The sequence below is a fragment of the Falco cherrug genome, chromosome 9 (genome assembly GCF_023634085.1).
Source record: "Falco cherrug isolate bFalChe1 chromosome 9, bFalChe1.pri, whole genome shotgun sequence".
Classification (NCBI taxonomy): Eukaryota; Metazoa; Chordata; class Aves; order Falconiformes; family Falconidae; genus Falco; species Falco cherrug.
This window is the reverse complement of record NC_073705.1, coordinates 6,213,701-6,234,227: the sequence shown is the minus strand read 5'-3', so window position 1 is coordinate 6,234,227 and position 20,527 is coordinate 6,213,701. Positions and strand designations below refer to the sequence as shown.

The 20,527-nt window shown below is 38.3% G+C and overlaps 1 protein-coding gene across 5 annotated transcripts in view; it reads right to left on the bottom strand.

The window, feature by feature from the left end:
• Positions 1-18,423, bottom strand: part of DENND1A (DENN domain containing 1A) — a 216,845-nt gene extending 198,422 nt beyond the window's left edge. For 4 of the 5 annotated variants that reach the window (XM_027809324.2, XM_027809326.2, XM_027809325.2 and 1 more), the window contains exons 1-2: positions 18,264-18,423; positions 11,965-12,035 (exon numbers count right to left, since the gene is read on the bottom strand). In XM_027809324.2, coding sequence (XP_027665125.2) covers positions 11,965-12,035; positions 18,264-18,280 — 88 coding nt within the window. In that variant the 5' untranslated portion in view covers positions 18,281-18,423. The remainder of the gene's footprint in view (positions 1-11,964; positions 12,036-18,263) is intronic. The other variant, XM_055720292.1, reaches the window with a different exon arrangement.
• Between the last annotated feature and the right edge of the window lie 2,104 nt (positions 18,424-20,527).

Below are 20,527 nucleotides of genomic sequence, written 5' to 3'. Positions count from 1 at the left end.
AGTAAGTTTTCTCAAACCATAATCAAAACAATTTTTAATGCTACTGTGTACGAAAGATGACAGATTATCACAAACACAAGTAAGGCATTTAAGCCATTAAGTAAGAGCAACAAATATAGAGGACAAATATAACATTACCTTTAGTGTAGAAGGACATTTATCACAATGAAACAAAAACATATCTGTAACATTTTTCTATGTGCAAATAGCACCCCTAGATAAAATGGGATGAGATGAGATTAATATTAGTCTGTGATAATTGTAAGTATGAATTTTAATGCACTTGTGGACATAAGTTACAGCTTTAAAAGAGATTTACCCTACTGAATCTTTTTAACATTTGATAAATTCTTCAAATTAAACTGAGTGAATGATCAACAGGCAAATGTCAGATAAAACTACATGCTACTTCAGGTGCAAGTGAAGAGCAACTTTAGAAGAAATTCTCATACTCATTGCAAAGGAAAGTTTTGGGGGTTGTGTTTTGTTTTGGTTTGGGGGTGGTGGCTTTTTTTGTTGCTTTTTTTACTCTGCCATATTTTATGACAATTTGATCCTGCCCTTCACTAAGGGCCAGTTCTGTTCCACCATCTCTTCAACTGCCTATTGAAGAGGCAGCATAAGCTAATTTCCATTCTGACTGAGCTGTTTCTCATCTCCTGGTATCTTTCCCTACTTGTTTGCACTGTCCTAGCACCATGTTCACAAAAAGATAAAGCACATTATTTAAATAAACAGCCTGATTCTACTGTCTACCTACACTGTGATACTTGGTCAGCTATTTTGACTTCACATTTTGGTATTTGAGTTAAGTCTGCATTAATAATTTTTGATAGGTGTTCTTCCAGAGTGACAATCTGGTTTTAGATTCTTTGGAATAGAAGATATCAAAAGTGTTTTACAGGTCAACTAGACATAAGGAGTAATTATTTACTTAAAAGATAAAAAAAAGTAAGAATCAATTCAAAAATGGTAATGTTACCACTATTTATATTCATAACTATGCAGTTTCAAATAAATGACTCTTCAAAGGAACTAAAGATGCAACTCAGTTTATCCCAGTAGAATGCAAGGAGAGCTGTGAATGTAATTCCCTTCACCACCATTTAAAATCTTAGCACAAATCAAATTCTGAGTGGGGAAATTCTTTTGGCTACAGTATCCAAGATACTGCTTTAAAAGTATCACTCAAAGTTCTTTTTTTTTTTTTTTCCTTCCATTCCTTCCCTAGGTGCATGTACTGTATTAGTTGATGAAGTCTGGGGCAGACCACACATTTTTAGCACAGTAAATACAAGCGTTCACTCCAGCTCCTCATCTTTTAACTGGCACTTTCCACACAGATTATGATGTTCTACAGGTCACTTCTACAAGTCTTATATTATTTGACTACTTACAGTATGCATCATTTGTTTTTACTACTTAGTTCATCAAATTAGAAAACATTACTCTCCAAATAGCCAGTCATGGAAGAGTTCAGAAATATCACAACCAACTTAAATATTGGGGGCTTTGAGGGGCTTGTTGTGTTGCAGGTTTTTTTTAATTTCTCGGGAAGTATAAGCAAATGAACTCTTCAGACTATAACCCATTCCAGATAATAGATTATCACTATCAATTGTTTGTTCCCACCCTTCCATTCAAAAGTATCATCCTTATTACTGCAGTTCAACTTCCTTATTTCTATCCCAGCCTTCCATGAAGTCCTATTAAAAAGTATATCAAAAGATAATTCTATCTTAAAAAAACCAACACCAAAACCGACATAAAAATCATCTTCCCAAGCCAATGACCACTCAGCATCCAGAACTCTGACAAATGGTTTACCAAAACTTGGTAGCCCTAGCAGGGCCAAAAACCTTCTTAATCATCGCACAGGATTCAGCAGCATTCCCTCAGCATTCCTTCTCCCCTCTCCAATGACAAAATCCAGTAGAGCGCTGGTGATACACCTTGTTCACAGATATGAGGATGTTAGGTTATTAACAGAACATAATACAGTTCTTTATGATTAAAATGTGCCTTACCATTGTTATTCACAAACACTGCTACAGGGGAAGCATACCACACACTGACCCTTTGCTATGAATCAGCATGCTACAGCATTTCATGTAGAATACTGCAGGATCAGCCTGTCTCTGGTAGCACAAAAGGTGGGCTTTGGGATTTGGTTTGGTTTATTACAACCATTGCTGAAGTAGAACAGTAGTCTACAAATAATAATTTTACTTGGTAATAATTGGTAAAAAAACACAAATCACGTTTCTTTCTAACTCTATTTCAATCTTTAAAAAAAACCACCACAAACCAACAACAAACCCCAAACCAACAAAAAAATCACAAGAAAACCTGATAAAACCTTATAAGGTGTCTTTTTTGTCCATAACAAATATAAAAAAAAAAAATCATCACACCAAAAAGCAGCAGACCAATACTGCCTCAGGCACTCTGATAGGCCTCTTTTTGAATTAGAGTTTACATTCTCCTCTTGCAAGGAACTACCTATAACAAAAAGAGCCAGTAATAAAAATAGATCTACTTCACCTTTTGCTCTACCAAATTTGCTTTGCTTGCATGTTAAAGTAGTGTTCTGTGTAGAATTATAAGTCTACATGTCAACAGAATAAACACAGACACAATTTCTAAACTCCAATATTTCCACTGAAAACTCATAGGAAGCATCAGTACAACAGTGGATGCATCAAACGTCAGTCATTTCTGGGACAACGCTTACAACATTAGGCAAAAACCCCAAAACTGCTATTCTTAATCTACAGGGAGCCTACTTTCAAGTCATTACTACTTTGTTTCTTTTTCATCTGAATGACATTCTAATTAAAAGTTCTTTACAGAAATGTCTATATCTAGATTAACAGCTGATTGTAGATGCATTAAGCTTTAAGCAAAAGTTAACACTCATTAATGAGATTACCTGTTGTGATTAAATAAGGACAAACAAAACCAAACCACCTTGGAAAATTTTGTGACTGAGAATGAACTAAAGTTAAAATTACTCCCTTAAATAAAGTCACACACACACCCTTTAACAACAACTCCTTGACTCTCTTCAAAGTACAATCTCTCTGCAGTTATTGGAATAACAGCCCTACTCTTAAAGGAGCACATCAACAGAGAGTTAATAGCATCAAGTGCTTCATCAAATTCTTAAATGGCTCAAAAGCTAAAATATTAAATGTTTCAGTAGTATTTGGTATTAAATCGAGTCTTTCAAGAACTCTTTAAAAAGAACAACCATTCAAACTCTTCTATAAATTCAAGGAAAACTAAGTACAGCTAGAGAAAGAAAATAATTTGTTAAAATCACTAAAAAAACACCTCCCTAAAAAAGTTTCAGTTTAGCAGTTAATTTCAACCTGCAGTTAAAAAGGCACTAGCTGTCAGTCAGTTTTCTCACCCAACTCTATCATGAAAAGAAAAACTGACAGATCACAGGAGCTTGCCTTTGTAAACCAATTCAGGAACTTTCATGCTTCTTATTTGTTAGGTTAAAGGTTAAATTGCTGACCTCTGCCCTCCTGCTTAGCAGCCTTTCCCTTTTTCTGTAAAGCTTTATTTTGGGGCTGTATTTACATGGATTAGTCTCTTTTCACGCTAAGAAGGAATCTGTTCACAGCCAAAGCCTTAGTTCTGGTTGTACAAAAAGCAGTCACAATTATTCAGCAGCAGACAATGACCATATTGTGGATATACAAAAAAACCACCTCAGCCATGGCAAGTTCTGTCCTTGCTGCACAAAACAATAGAAGAAAAATCTTATCAAGCATTCAAGAGAAAGCAAACAAAGCAGGCCCACTGTGAACTTGATGAAGATGTCAAGCTCCTTTAAAAAAATATAAATCAACAAAAGTTTAAAGTCTTGTGAGTGAGACTTTCTGTGCTGAATTTTTCTGTCTAGTTAAACAGCACCAGCAGCAGCAATATAGTACAGATTAGTAAATACTTGTGAAATGGAAAAGACTGTAGACAGAAGTAGTTAAGGAATGAAGCAAAAAGGACAAACAGATCTCTTCCCACAAAATAACTTACAGAAATTGAAGAGTATTCAGTTATACTTGATATAAACTAACATTTGGGGGGTTTCTTCAATTGAGTACCATCAGTAAGAACACACCTAAAAAAGTGTGCTAGATAAAATTTATGATGACTTGCAATATGACAGATTTAATATTTTTTTCATAAAGTGAGTTTCTCTTCAAATGGAGTATTTCATTTACAATGTAAAAGCCAAACTCTGAACTCCGTTCAAACAAAACAGTTCAGACAGCGCTACTTACCTGACCTGGCGCTGCAGTCCTACTAAATTCTTTGTAAAAGTCTTCCATCTTGTTTGTACTTAGAAGAAAAGTGATCAAATCAAAACAGAAAAACAAAGCAGCAGCTTAGGAGAATTAGAATTTCCAAATACTACCTATCTACTTAGATTCAGTTACTTTTCCAATCCTGCTTTAGTAAATTAGGTGTAGCAACATAATACCATAAAGATGGGATTGGAAAACTTGTGATACCTGAGTTACAGCACATACTCAACAGAAAGCTCTTATTTAAAGGGAAGAGACCTGAATTTTACTCTTCCTTTGTTATTCCTAATCTTCAGTATGTTATCTATTTCTCAATACAGAACAGGCAGACATCAGCCAATAAAACGTTTTCACTTAAAAAAAAAAAAAGGTTTTCTGAGAGGTACACAGGTAAGGTTTATAAACTTTTGAATGACCAACTCTTAAGTTAATCCTACTCCAGTAACTTTGCTTATGTTCAAGAAAATGCTTCATCTATATGGAGGTACTGCTCTATTATCTATGATAATAGATATATCTATATATCTGTTGTATCTATCATATGATAAAAAGACAATGGTAAGGAGTTAGCAGTATGTCTATTTTGCAGAGACAGAAACCTGCTAGTTCTCTCTATCTGCAAAAGCCTTATCATGGAAACCATAGTGACAACTGTAGAATAATTTTAGGGCCCAAGCACATCGTGACTTCCCCCAGTAGAGTTAAGGACTTCTATTAGTTTAAGTTATAACATTTGTGATCTACTGGGGGGAGGGGGGGAGGGAGGGAAAGAGCTATTACAACACAAGGCTAGAACATGAAAAGTAAAGAAGGAAGTACTTAAACTACTCACAAGCTTCTAGTAGGAACAAGATTAGTAGTACATGCTACTCTCAGAGCCGATTCAAATGCAAATTTCATCCTTTCTCTCAAACAATGATAAACTACCTCAGAGTTAATAGTTTCCTTCTAAGATTCATCTCCCTTTTCAACCTAGTGGTATGTTTTTGAGAAAAGAAAGAAGCACATGGCAAGTCTTACAGCAAGACCTTTTAAATTCTGTCATAAAAGAAGTAGTATAAACTACATTTCCTTTACTAATCCAGTGAACATTTGTTAAACTCTAACACACTTACACTTTGTCCATGCTATCGCATTTAGGCTTCTAACTTACCATGGATTTTTGGTTGGGTTTGGGTTTTGGTTTTGGTTTTTTTTTTTAAGAAGAAAGAAATCCTTTAGCTGTACTAAACCATTTTAGCTTTTTCCTTGAACACACAGCAAGAATTTATGCTACACTCACAAAAAGATGAAAGATGAGGTCCTTGGAGAGAAAGGCCTTTTGGCACACTACATGGTAAAACTACAGATTTGACATACTTTTATAATGTCTGCTTTGGCAAGAACACAAAAACCCCATACAAAAGCATGCTGCGTCCTCCCAGACAAGGGTGCAGGGAGGTATCTTACTCTATGAACATTTGAAAGTAAATGCTCACAACTTTAGATACTATTTTGATCAGTTACTTTAACAAATTCTCTTTTTCTACATGGAACAGTTTGACAGTTAGACTACAATTCTCCTCACAGCCTCATCTAACAAGAGACGATCTTTGGCTGAGGTCCAGCAAAACCCTTAAATTTGTGACATCATATTTTTATGACATTACAACTGCTGCAGATCATTCGTTAAAGCTCTTTGAAAAGTAAAAGAAAGATTTCTTAAGCAGTTAGTATGCTTTCACTTTCTTTATATAGGTATTTATACTAAAATTGCTAGATTCTTTTGACTTCTGCACCTTAAAAAAAAACCAAACCCCCTAACAATTTTTTAGCTGAGGTTATAAAAAAAAGGAAATCTAGTTCCAATGCACTTTAAGCATAGAATATGTCAATAGTACAGAACTGCATTTCTAGAAATGCTTAAGCTAACTTAAGCAGTTATAATTTGTAAAAGAAACAATACAAGTTCTTTGTAATTTACTACCTCAATTTCTGTGTAGTTTTACTATTATGAGATGCCATGACAAATACACAAGCCCTACATTAGGACTTCACAATCTCATAAAATGCATTTTCTCTTCCTTTACATGAAGTTTAAAAATAGGAAAACAAATCCAGTAAAATAGTAGTATTTTTTTTAAAGCATCTATTTGGCTCTCAAATTATCCTCTGCATGTAACAATTCCAATGAATGAGAAAAGATCATGCACCAAAGACACAGACTTATCAAAAGTTATTAAAATAAAACTGTAATCTGTAGCTTCCATATAGAATGTCCAACATTATTTACTTAGGAATGTGCTATTTTATAGACACACACTGCCCTAACAGCAGAAAACTCAGCATTTCCAGCTGAGAATTAAATGGGTACCCTTTTAGCTTCTTGAATTTGAGAAGCACCAGCTACATCAGTGATTACACAAACAGCACAGACATCTCCTCCTGCAAAGCTTTTGGTATTGCACACAGAAAACACTGAATACAAAGTTTGGTTTTAAACATTTTTCTTAAACCAGGGTGAACAGTGAAACATAATATAACATAAAGCAGTATGCGAACAGAAACAATGGTAGACCTTAAACCTTGCATGTAGCGTTCAGAAGTGCTACAGTAATCACTTTAGTGTCAACAAAAAAGTACATCTACTCACTTCTCCCAAGTCACATTTAAGTAATTAAGTATCACAGCAGAAAAGAAGAACTAACACAATTGTAGATGATGTCCAGTACGTATTACTTGTATCCGCTGGGCAATAAACTGTATTATAATTCCCTTCTATCTATGAATCTTGAGGCTCTAGTTTATTTAATTCCTGAAGCAAGGTTAACTCATATAGTGAAACCTATAAAATAATAATGATAAATCTAAAAACTTTTTGTTTGGTTGCAGTGGGTTTTTTTAATGATAAATCTAAAAACTTTTTGTTTGGTTGCAGTGGGTTTTGTTTTTTTTTTTTAAAGCAACACACCTGGATTTAGCAAGGCAGATGGCCTTATCTAGGTGATAAGGAAAGTTAGAAGTTTTCCTACTGTCAAAAATCACACAACACTAAAATCTATAAAGGCAAAGACAAAAACCCCACACAGAGGCTACAGAATATTAAAGCCTTATAAGTGAATTGGATTTTTTCTTAGTAATCAGATTTTTTTAGGTCCTAACAACCTGGAATGGTTGAAAGCCAAAGTCACCAGGCATACTTGACAAAGAGTTAACTTTGTTGTGCCCATCTGTACAGCATTGGAATCTTACTCCATCTCAACTACACCACTGCGCAAAATGTACCCATTAAGACTAACCTAAGCCAGCCTATTAGCCAGGCTTCTGTATCAGCCTCAGAACTACACCTCTTCCTCTGAGTCACAGTCCTCACCCAGTATCTATCTGATACTACAAAGGAAAGAATCAAAAGTATTAACACTATAAGTTTTAGACAATATTTTCCCTATAACAATATTCCATTTTTTAATTAAAACCATGATTATTTTTTCCTTTCTTCCAGAATAAGCGTGTGGGAGTTGGTGAGAAGCATTAGACTTGCAAAGTCCCTATGCTTGACATACTTATACTTGACACACACACCACAGATTTCTCACTAGGTAACTTCCATGTATTGTCACTGTAAAGATGCAGACTGCATTCCTTCTACTCTATTTTGGTGCCCTAGACCTTTGGTGAGAAGGAACCAACACTTTATCAGAAGAGGTTATGGACAAAAGAACAGTGCTATCTGATGAAACTAAATAGTAGAACGTTGACAAATGCACCATTGAAATATCAAGTGAAGAAATTCTGAATTCCAGACATCCCAATAAAAAAATAATTCAAAAAAAGTGGTAACAAAGTTAAGATAAAAGCGTTTTTGTATTTTCATTCAATTTTAGGAAGTCAAATGTTCTTTAAAAAAAAAATAACAAACCACGCACACAGTAACTGAGATTCAATTAGCTAAGGGAAATTCCCAGCTTCCACAGAAATCACAATCATAAGACAAAAAACTGATCTGGTAACTGTCTTCTCTTAAGGAAATATCTTCTTAATAACAATTACTCATATTAATGTTGCTAGTCACAGTTGCAGCTGTCTTGTTTCACAGTTCTCAAAATAAAGTTACCACATTTAAATCAAGTGGCCCATTAAGAAAAATCCGTAAGTCCCCAAATAAGATCTATGACTGTAAGGAAAGAAAAGCGCAAGCACAGCTTTTAGATACAACTGAATGCTGGAATTGTACGACATAGCAAAGCCTTCACATGCCAGAAATACACAAGTCACCAATGCTGAGCACAGATGATCATTATTTCTGAACAATCTAAAGGAGAAAGGACAGCGAGACCACAGCTGAGGTGAACCAGTGATCATTTCCTTTCACAGTTCACACATTTCACTGTGGTTTGGCAAGAGCTCTGCCTGGACTGGAATAAAACAATGTTTTCTTTTTCAACTTCTTTGGTTTCGATCAAGTTTTCTCTTCATACCATATTAAGAGTACAAAACATCCTCCAGATGTTCCTGACACGTTTCTAGGAATCAAATCTTAGGATCACAGGATAATTCAGGCTGGAAGGGACCTCAGGAGATCTCTAGTCCAACTTCCTGCTCAAAGAAGGGCCAGGTGTGAGGTCAGACCAGGTTGTTCAGGCTGTGATCTAGTCAGGTCTTGAAAACCTCCAAGCATGCAGATCGCACAACCTCTCTGAGTGACCTGGTCCAATACTTGATGTCCTCACAGTGAAGACACTCCCGATACTCAGTTAGAATCCCTCGATTCAGTGTTGATTCAGACATTGCCTCTTGTCCTGCCACACATCACTGTGAAGAGCCTGGATATCTCATCTTGATGAACTCCTCATAGGTATGGAAGGCTGCTATTCATGTTCCCTGAAGTCTTCTCCAGGCTGAACAAACCCAGTACTCTCAATCTCTCCTCACAGTGCAAGTGCTCTAGCTCACTCACCATCTTGGTGGTCCTTCATTGAACTTGTTCCAGTTTACTGATGTCTTTCTTGAAGCCCAGAACAGATTTTTTTTTCCTTCTGCAGTCAGCTGTCTTGGTAACTAAGAGGGAGCCTTCTGTATCAAGAGGGGCTACCCAGGGAGGTGGTAGAGTCACCATCCCTGGAGGTGTTTAAAAGATGTGTAGACATGGTGATTAGGGACATGGTTTAGCGGTAGGCTTGACAGTGCTGGGTTAATGGTTGGACTCTATGATCTTAAAGGTCTTTTCCAACCCAAATGATTCTATCATTCTATATGATAGTCAATGGATAATACTGTTTTCATTAATTTCAAAAGTTATTGACCAAATAGACATTTAACGCTAGATTGTTAACAATTACACAAGCAGTAAAGCTACTTGAATGTACAATCATCTGCCAAGTGAGCTACAAAATATACTAAAACCTTTACTGTCAGTTGGTATTTAACAGTCACATGGAAAACATCCTTCGCTACTTTCTCACTTTTACTCTTCAAATTCTCTGCCTCATCCCACTGCAGGGGAGTGAGTGAGCAGCTGAGTGGTGCTTAGTTGCTGGCTGGGGTCAAAACACAACAGCTACACAAACTTTTGAATAAAACAAAAGAGAGGCATATTTTACCATCCCACAAGCCAGACAATCTCATGCACTAGAACTGTTACAGCTCTGAAGCAATACATCCTCCTCAAGACCATGTCAGACTATCAATATAAGAATTAAAAGCATTCTAAGTGATAAACAGCACTATTATACTAGACCCAGAATTTCAAAAACAGTTGTCTTAGTTAATTTTGAGATCCATTACACAGGAAGAAATAGTTTTTTAAACATGCCTGAATTTGCCCCTCATACACCTTTTATACATTTAGCTTTTCTTAATAGTAACTGCTCCTTGTCATGTAACATATGTTCCCTGATTACAAAAATGAAAAAAAAAAAGTTTATATATATTCTCGGCTTTCTGGCATAGAACAGCCGGCCAAGAAGTAAGAAGTAGAAAAGACTACATATAGGTGTCTAGGTCTACATTTCTAGAATGATGATTTACCTGGGATACAGCATAGCTGTTAAATATAGTTAATGCTGTGGAGAACCAAACACAAACTTCACTTAGAACAGGACAGAATATTTGGGAATACACAAATCTAAGACCTCTGAGAATAACAGGCACCTCTTAAATATAAGAAAAAATATGGTTGGGAAACAATCTTTTAGAAGATTATTCAGAGAGAACCAATAACTTCAGAATATGAGTCATAAAAACAATAAAACTTTTTTTTACTCACTAAAAATATTTCTGAAGATTTTGCACCTACAAGTGCATACAACAAAAACACAACTAAGTGAAACTCCCACAGAATCAGTTGGTTTATAGAACAAAATGTATACTAAATTCTCCAATTAAAAACCTGTAAAGTAGTTTCCGTGCTTTTTAACCCACCTTCCCACAGCAGGGAATTAATCCCTCCAGGGGGATGCAAACAAACTTCAAAGAGAAGATTATACCCAGACACTAGTACTGTACAATGTAATGTTTATGGTCAAATTTGTTCAGATTTTCTGGCACTAGAATCCAGGTCAGATGTGCAGAAACAAAGACTAGTTATTAAAAGGGCTCCTGCAGTTACATCAAATAGTCGTGATGGCATATAGCAGTAGGACAAGCCAAAACTGTATTCCAGTTACAACTCCCACGGAGGCTGTGGTGGTAAAGGAAAGAGTTGCAGGTATTTGACTTTTGCTGATTGTAACAAACAAATACAGATATGAAAGGAGACAACTGACTTTCCATTCAATAAAATATAATACAAAAACTTTTCTACTGGTTCATTATACCATATACACAATACACACATGATCATTTAATAAAAGATATAAAAACCTATTACTTCAGTATCAGTATATGTTGACTAACCAGAATTATTCAATTTTGACATCCCTCCTTTTTCGTAACATTCTTAGGACTGAAGTAATACTTTCTTGAACTAAATTCTGGGATTACGAATTTCAGCCTTTGCTTTTCGTGCTTATTTGATCAAGTTCCTCAGGGTCAGAAAAAAGTGCAATCAAAAATTCACAAATATACTTAACATTGGTTTCAGCAATTATGAGACTTCTCTAGCATATATACAGAAATACTTGCCAGAAATAGTATTACAGAGAAATTCTGGTATGATCATGGCTTGAGAACAATGTTTGGTAAAAACAGTTAATCAAATCATAAGCTGTGTTTACGCCTTATTTCTAGATAAAATCATTTGCTCAAAGGAAGAATTCTGGGAACCAATAAAAATACTTCTGTAGAAAGTAAGGAAGAAGTAAGAATAAATTCCAAACAAGAAGCTGTAGAGTATTTTTTGGTTTAAAACTACCCATCCTTACATGAGCAGCAAATACAAATCTGAAAATGCATTTACTTTTTCAATCTAATGAAGTAAGTTATTTCTATTTTATAAGACAAAACAGGTAAAACAGTCAAAGAAATCAGAAAGTTGCCCACAATTGGGGACAGAGGCAAGAATTTCTCATTATTAGTCCTAACTGTAAGATTCTACAGAATCAGTGATTAAGATATCTTTAAAAGCTAGAACACTATATTATTAAATATACCTTGTGATCTCACAATACATGATTCTTAAGAATACTTTTAGTCAATAAATAGGTAGAACTACAGTGCAGAACAGTACCTTTCCCAGTGCAACTGACTCCTGAATAGGTTACTTCTGCATACACTTCAAAGGTAGTTTCCGGATTTTGTCTGAAAGGAGGGGAGAGGGAGAAACAAAAAAAAAAAAAGTATTTAGCACATTAAGAATTTTTTTTATGTGTACTTCCAGTTACACAGTCAAAAAGGGTTCTAAGAATGCATACATTACAATGACAACTTGATAAACTACATTTCTTGTTTTATAGTCGGGGATGATTTCACATCAGATCTTTCTGCCTTACTAGTATGTGACAAGGTATGGCTGAAGCTCAGATGAGCGAACATGAACAGGGTGTCTTAACAAACCTCTACAGAGGAAAAAGAAAGAATCAAAACAATAGAAATCAAGCATGCAGAACCTTAAAAGTCAGTTCAATTGTTGTGACTAGTCTGCATTTCTAGATACTAAAACATCACAGGCCTATCATTCAGAACTTCATCAGAAAAATAAAACCATACCTTTTATATCACTTTTCAGAATGTTCCTCAGATAGAGAAACAACAGTTATTTCAGTTCTTGGCCACAATAATAATTTTGATTACATGTGCAACTTGCAAAAGCAAGTTCTTTTTATTTCACCTTTACTTTCCAATGAGAAAGTAAATCACCTTTGTGCTAGATACAGGGATTTTTTTCAGGGAAAAAAAATCCTTCATGCTCTTTCACTAAACTGGTAACAGTCACATCACCCAACATGGGACAAAAGCCAGATTCACATTTTCATTACTGTGACCCTTGGGTTCAACTTCATGACACCTATTTGCTCAGGAAAAAGGAAGGGGGGAGAAAAAAAAAGAAGCTGCAGTCAAGAGGATGCAAAGTCATTTTACACATACATTACTGGAAAACTTAACAGGCTGTATTTAGGATTAAGACAGTTCCCCTCTTTAATACCTATCAAAATATTTCTATCTCTTTGTCAGTAAAAGGCCATGCTGAAGAATATTACAAATGCACGAGGTTTCACCTCATGAGATTCCGGAGTATTAAATCCAGAAAGCTGCCGGATGCATGCAAAATAAGGAAATAGGTGCAATCATCAAAAATGAGACCAGATTCAGCTACAGAATGTAAATGAAGCTTGAGGAAAGATACGTACTTTGCTAGAGTAAGGTTTTTTTTAAAAAAAACAACCCAACAACAAAAAAATCAAACAAAAAAAAAATCTAGCATACATTTTCAGTTCTTACTAATACAACTATGTAAGTGAAGCTCTGGAATTACATTTCATAAGGAGCATATAAAGGCAGCGAGTGATTATATAAGAAAGAATATTTTGAGTTAAATTCCTTACTAACAATTTTAGCTTCTCCAAATTTTTTTATGAGATTAAATAGAATCACACACTAGACTGTAATTGTTTGGTTACTGAAATAAGCATTTTGTAAGTCTGAACATGTGACATTTTATTCTTAGACTTTCTGGTTAAAACCAAGAATCAAAACTGCATAATTACTGCTCTATATTTATGGCTGCTTGCATAGTGATAATACTGTCTCCTATGTGTTAATGTAAACTATCTAACATTAGAGAATTGCTGAGGTATAATTAACTTGTGAATTTTGTTAGCTCCCTTACAGCTAAAGATGAAAATAATGACAAAACCCACATATGTGTATATATATGCTAGAATTCCTACCTGAATAATTAAAAAATATATATATATTAATCTTACCCAGCATCTCAAACCAAACATGTCAAGGAGTTCAGCCTACTCTTTAGAGAACTTCTATTATTTTAAATCCTACTTTAACACAAAAAGGGATTAAACAAAACATTTCTAACCATGCCACAGGCCCACTTAGTATAACTCAAGTGGCTCTAAGCCAAACCCCACACCTATTTAAATCAACAGAAAAGCTACCATTGGTTTCAGTAGCATAGGATCACACTCTACGGCTTTACAGAGCAGCTCTCAGGAGCAAGAATGGTTCACAATTCAATTAAAGTTAATTTAATTTGCCATCAGTTCCCAACTGATTTGTCTTAAGTACTCATTTTTCAGAAAACTACATGCATAAGTTAAGAGAATTCTAAAAATCAACAAGTTAACCAGTATTGTGCAGTATAAAACACACTTGTATAATTCTCTCTGTGCTACTTAGAGTTGCTGCATATAATCTGCTTCACATATTGAGATTCTTAGCTACATTCCTACAACCACAGTAAAGGACGAGGATGAAATGATACCCACAGAACACCAGAAACGTATTATTCCTTTCATATATATTGCTGTCCAGCCTTATCTTACCCTCCTTGTTTATGTCTTTATTTTTAGCACCCTGTTTCCTTAATTAAAAGTTTATAAATTTTATAATATTTTTACAGCTAATGGATAAAATAACAAACACCTTTTTAGTATTATGTTAGAGTCTGTGTTCAATAGTGAAAACACTGTATAACACAGCTGGCAAGAGCACATACTATATACCAAAACTTTCAGACAAAAAGACATCACATTTTGTATTTTAATATTCCATGACAAATGTCCACTTATTTCTATGAACAGTGAAATTAAAGTAGCTTTGCCAGGTCAGAAACTTAGTATTAAAGGCTGCATTCAACAAGCTAGCACCTAGGTATGAGAATGAAGTCATTGTTGAATTCTGCATGTTTTATAACTTTTCAGTGGAATTAAGCAAACAAACCACTATGAGAGTTCATATAGTTTGCAAATATAGCATAAATATGCATCATAATATGTATATTTTGCAGTCCATTTTTATGGCTATTAAAATAACCTGTAGACATCTAATACCACCTGTGCATTGTACTGAAACCTCAACCCACCAAAATCATCCACAGCATTATAACCTTAAACACACACACACACAAAGTTTTCTTTCCTTCCAATAATCACTTAAAGGCCCACGGTCAGTTATCAAATGAACATCCAGATGCAATTAAAAAAAAAAATACATAGGACACACGTACCAGAACACATTGGATAACTTCAGAAGGAAATGCAGTACTTTTTTGTAAACAGGAATTTAGGAAGGAGCTCTATGAGAAAGGAATGCTTTTGTGATAACTGCTAGTTGTATGAATTACTTCAAGTTTCTGATGTAGGAATAGCTTTAGTATCAAAGCAATCCGTAAGAAATTCTACTTCACACTGAAGTAATATCTTATTTTAAATATTTATGTACCTTTTACAATGAAAATTATTAGTTACTGCAAAACTGCAAGAGATTTGTGCAGAACAAAACTAAACAAAGTCTTTCTCTGAAGCTGTACGTATGGAAGTAGATGCCTTCAGTACCTAAAGCCTGTTTAAATTGTCAGTAGCATTTTTTTTGTACACATAGGAAAATGTAATAGCACTCATAAAAGAAAGTAGCATTCTACTTAAAAATTGAGGCATAAGAGAGGAGCCTGACACTGCCTGATAATTAGTTGTCTCCTAACAAGACTTAGTAGCTCAACTCCTGCAGAAAAATATTAGCAGAAAACTGTAACTGTTAATTCAATTCAGAAACTGCACCTCAAACCCTGGTTTATTTCCATATATTTAACTTTTTCTGCCTGGTACGCCCTAGGTAGATTTCAGTATATAGCAATCTATGTTAAATATCTGAAAGCATTCCCTGATTAGTATCAGGGTTCTCTTCCGTCACCACTGAAATTCAACCACCTCTGGAAAGGAACGTGCCAACTTTTTTTAACAGTGCAATGCAATTCTGTTGAATAGACTGATATCAACATGTTATTTAAACAAAAAAAACCCAAATAAATCCCTTCTCTCTTGTAAAGTCTTGAGTACTGAAAGTTACCAAGAAATTATAGCAGCCAGGTTAACTAGATTCCTATTTTACATTACCTTGCTGGCACAGAGTGCCTTGCAAGTAGTGCGTGACACGCTCCAACAGGAAGCTTAACGCAATGGTGTAACCCAATACTCAACTTACCTTTTTTTCTCGCCTGCAGCTATACAGAAGCCAAAAGTTTACGGGATTGCTAGTGATTTCTTGATTTCTTTCACTTGAGTGAAATATCAAAAATACAGTTGACATATATGTCCAGGTTTCATTAGGAGTATACCATAGCACGTGCAAGTGATCACATATCAAGGCATTTAATATCTCTCATAATCACCAGTCTATAGCAAGAAGCAAGAGATCAGACTACTGGATTTTTGCGAGGGCTCCAACACATATTGGCGACACCACTGAAGGAAGCATGCCTCAGCATACCCAATTATAAAACAGTTCTCATTCACACTCCTGCCCACCCCAATAATAGGAGCTACTAATCAACTTGAAAATCTTTGCTGGATTAAACATCCAGCTCAGAAAAGCCTGTTACTCAGGTAGGCTCTCTCATTCTTTATATACTTCAAGACTGTTTTGAAATTTTGTCCTTACTCAGGCACAGTGTTCTGTCCAAAGTGGAAAAAAAGCGATTTATTAATTATAGCTCAAGACAAAGTTGCTTAATCATACAATGGACAAAATGCTTTCTCACAAAGTACAAGAGGAATGAGAAGTAATGCTTGCATGGGGTTATCACCTGTGTTTTCCTGGTGACAGAGAAAAACATGGGCTTTGTCTGTAATCTTGAAAGACACATTCACACTGCAAGACTTTGGACAGAAAAAGTCCTGAAGTCCAGTGGCTGTCATAAATACTTCTAACTGCTACATCTCCTCACTGATACCAGTGAGATTTCCAGTTGAAGCTCTCATCTGAGTGATTGCATTCACATCCAGCAAAGTGTACGCAAAGCCATTAAAGGTCAAATCAGCAATCAAAAACTCAGAGATGGTAATCACAGCTTGTGGATTCAATATGTACACAAAAAAGAAACTACATTTTAAGTGAGCATAACCCTTTTAGTAGATTTAAGGTAGACTAAGTCCTTTCAGATCATAATCTTGAAGTGACCCAAGCAAGGGCGACCAGTGCAAGATCCAAAGGTACAAGTTACAGATATAGCCTGCTCTGCTATCAAAATAGTAATGATTTTAAATTCTAGCTGTATTTGAATGTAAGCTAAGAGTTTTAACTAGTTCCTCAGTCTTTGATTTTTTCTTGTAGCAACAGTTGAGAACCCATATGTCAAAAAACAGTGCACAAATCATCCCCACAGTATCCTCCAAGGAAGGTACGTTACTTTCTGGAACCAACACAATCACCTCCACACTATCATTACAAGCTGTCACTATCCGCCTACATTTTCCTAAAACACCTGGCTGGATAGACACACCTTTATGCCTATCCAGCCTATGGGCTTGGGAACATGAAGATGTGTCATCACACTAAGAACGCCACAAACTACATCTCCTCCAGTCACATATTCAAGTTAAACAAAAGAGGTGAAAAGTTAAAGAACTGTGTAATCTTGAAGAACACTGTGTTCAAGAAGAAAGAGCAATTGCTCAACAGCACCTGCTGAAAGTGCTGAATAAAATACCGACTAACTGGATCTCTCCGCTCTATCACACACCTCTCGTGCACAAAGATGTCACTCCCTGCTTGGCGATAGCTTTATTACACCTCTACCTGTCTCAGAGGAGCCTGGCATTTGCCTGAAATAGCATATGAATGAACTGAGATCTTTAATGTGTCAATACCAAACACACCAACAGGGCTTACCAATAAATCAACCCCCAGTTTTATGAAAATTTAAAGAATATTGAAGGAGAATATTGAGCGCATGGAGCTGCAGGCCCAACATATTAATCACTTGCACCACTTCCCTCAAATCACCTAACTAGTGCACTTCCAAGACATCACAGCCACTTTCCTTTAGCACGCCCCAACCTGGACGAGGGGGCTCTGAGCTCTCCCGACCCCACCACACCCCCGACAGACGGCACCAACGCTGGCACCGCACACCTTCCCACTCCAGCAGCCCCAGCCTTCCAGGCCTGCACCCCGAGCCTTCGAAGTGCCCTCGCAGCCTTGACCCTGCGCGCTACCACACGGGGAACTGCGGACCGGGAGAGAGCCCAGGGCTGGGGCTGAGGGCGGGAAGCGGCGCCCTCCGCCCCTCCTCAGGGCAGGGCCGGGGCGCGCCCCGCCGCGGGTACCGCCGCCGAGCGGGGGCTGGGCGGCTCGGGGCCTCTACCCGGCCGTCTCCCCGGCCAGCGGGCGGGAAGCGCTCGTCCCCCTCTTCCTCCCCCTCTCTCGCCCTTCCCCGAGGCCTGGAGGCTCGGCCGGGGTCTGGCCCGCGCGGCCTCACAAGGAGGGCGGGGAAGTCCCCTTCTCGCTCTCCAGAGCCCTCCCGCTTTCCTGAGGGCCTGCAAGCGGGGCTGGAGAGCTCCGGGGGGCACTCACTTGATCCTGGATCCCATGGTCTCTGGGGGGCCGCATAGACCCGGGCCAGAGAGAGAGCAAGGGGGGAGGGGGCCGGAGCTCGGTGGGCTGCGCTCTCTCCGCCGCGCACCCCCTCACTCCATCCCGGCCGGCGCCGCCGTCGCCCCAGCCGAGTCACGGCGCGGCGCGGGGGCTGCCGGGAGCTGTAGTGCGGCGGGGCCGCCAGGGCGGCGGCGTGGGCGGGGCCAGCGGCCGGGGGGCCCGCCGCGCGCCCCGCTGTGCTGGCATGGCAATGAACGCTGCGCGCGCCTCGCCCGCGCCTCGCCTCGCCTCGCGACCCCGCTGCGCCTCGGCGGGCGGGTGCCCACGCTCCCTCAGGCGCCTCAGGCGGGCGTCCCGCGGCGGGGCGGGTAGAGCTCCCTGCGCGCTCAAAAGCGGCTCGGAGTCCTCCCGAACAGCAGCCCAGGAGGGAGCTGAGCGGGACAGTCATCTCCAGCAGCCGGTCGTGGAGGAGGCCAGCCTCCCTGCCCGCACGGCGCCCTGCGTCCTGCCAGCGGGAACCGAATCGTCAGGCACCCCCTGAGCAGGGCCAAAACGCGCCACAGGCGTGATCCGGGGCCCGTAGCAATGCCCAGGGGACTGATGCCCAGACCAGATGAGGACCAGGACTGTGCTTCCTGGAAAGCCCTGTGAAGAGGTGAGCCACCCCCACGGAGTGGCAAGGCATGGGCCGAGTCCCCGGCAGAAGCAGGTCCCGGTGCCTGGGGGCTGCAGAAGACAAAGAAAAAAAGTCAGAGAGGGGCCTGCGAGCTGGCGCCCTGCAGAGCTCTGACAGGACGTTCTGCACTGTCGGTCACAGAAGCCAAAGTGGCTGAAAAAGCAGTACAGGATGGCTAGAAAGAGTTACAAGCCCTGGTGAGGCCATAAAGGGGACTGGAGGCTTCTCAAAAAGAAGTGAAGGAGAGATGAAATGCAGTCTGCTGAGAACAAAGCTTATGTTGACTCAAAAATTGCAGTTAGATTTGGAAACATGCCTTATTGGAGTTGGCAAACAGGATTAAACAGGTACCCAACAATTTTATTAATCACCTTTTACAGGCAGTTTTCAGGAAGGTTTAGACAATGTCTAGCATAATTTAACAATTCCTAACTTTTTTGAGTTGGAGATGATCTGCAGTGAGGAATAAAATAATTGGAAATTTGGCTTTAAAAGACGTCTAAACTGCAAATCACTGTGGAAGCCAACTGCTTGGCTGAAGAATCTAGTCAGCTAGAAAGATGGGGAGAGAGATAATACCTCATCTGAGGTACTTTTGTATCCATTTGCTCCCCAAAGAGGCTGAGTAGGAGAAACCATACAGTCCTCATTCAAGTAATAAATACAAAATATGGTAAACATGCAAAAAGTTGGGAAAGATTTATTCACAGTTACAGTAAGTCAAAGTAATGTTTAGGTAGATGAGGAGTGTTTCTAGTACTAATTTGAGTACTTGAGATGAGGTACTTCCCCCACAGGCTTCCACCCACACCCTCTGCCACAGGAGCCCTGTGTCAGCTCAGGCCTCAGCATTCAGTCATGGCTTGAGCTGTGGTGTAGATACACCCATACCCAGTCCTGATCCTGAATTATTGTTTGGATTTCCTGGACTGACCTTAGACCTGTTGCCTTGATCTTGTCTGATGGCCACTGCACTGTCAAGAGCATCTGTTGCTGTCAGCCCCCCTGCTCTGCTTGCCCAGCTCACGCCTGCAGGACTGTGCCTGGCCACTGAGGTCATTGTCCAGCCTGCATCGTGGTCACCCTCAGCTCCTGACTAGCTTTCTTTAGGGTGCAGGGGCCTTTGCTGCTCCCTGATATGCATTACATAAAGGTGATCTATGTCAGTGTACCCTGTCTCATACAGAAATACCTGTATCAGTATTAAATAGCTTTTTTAACCAAAATTACTGTGTTCAGACCAAGGATATTCTTCCCGCTTAAATAAACCAGTACACTAAAGATTATATGTATAACTGTTAAATGAAGGTAAGTTTATAGAGACATTGTTAAAATCGATTACAAACAAAAAAAGAAAAAACACAGTAATAAGCAAAAAAAAATAAGGAAGCTGGTCAATACAGTGCTAGTGCAGTGCGAAAAATAACAATATGAATAAAAACACATTTTCAGAGTGGCAAAGAGTTTCTTAAATTTCATCAATGGAAAATGGTTTGGAAAATGGGTTTTGGAAAATGGATTGACATTAAACTTACGAGGTAGAGCTAGAGACTCAGTTTTAGTTTTG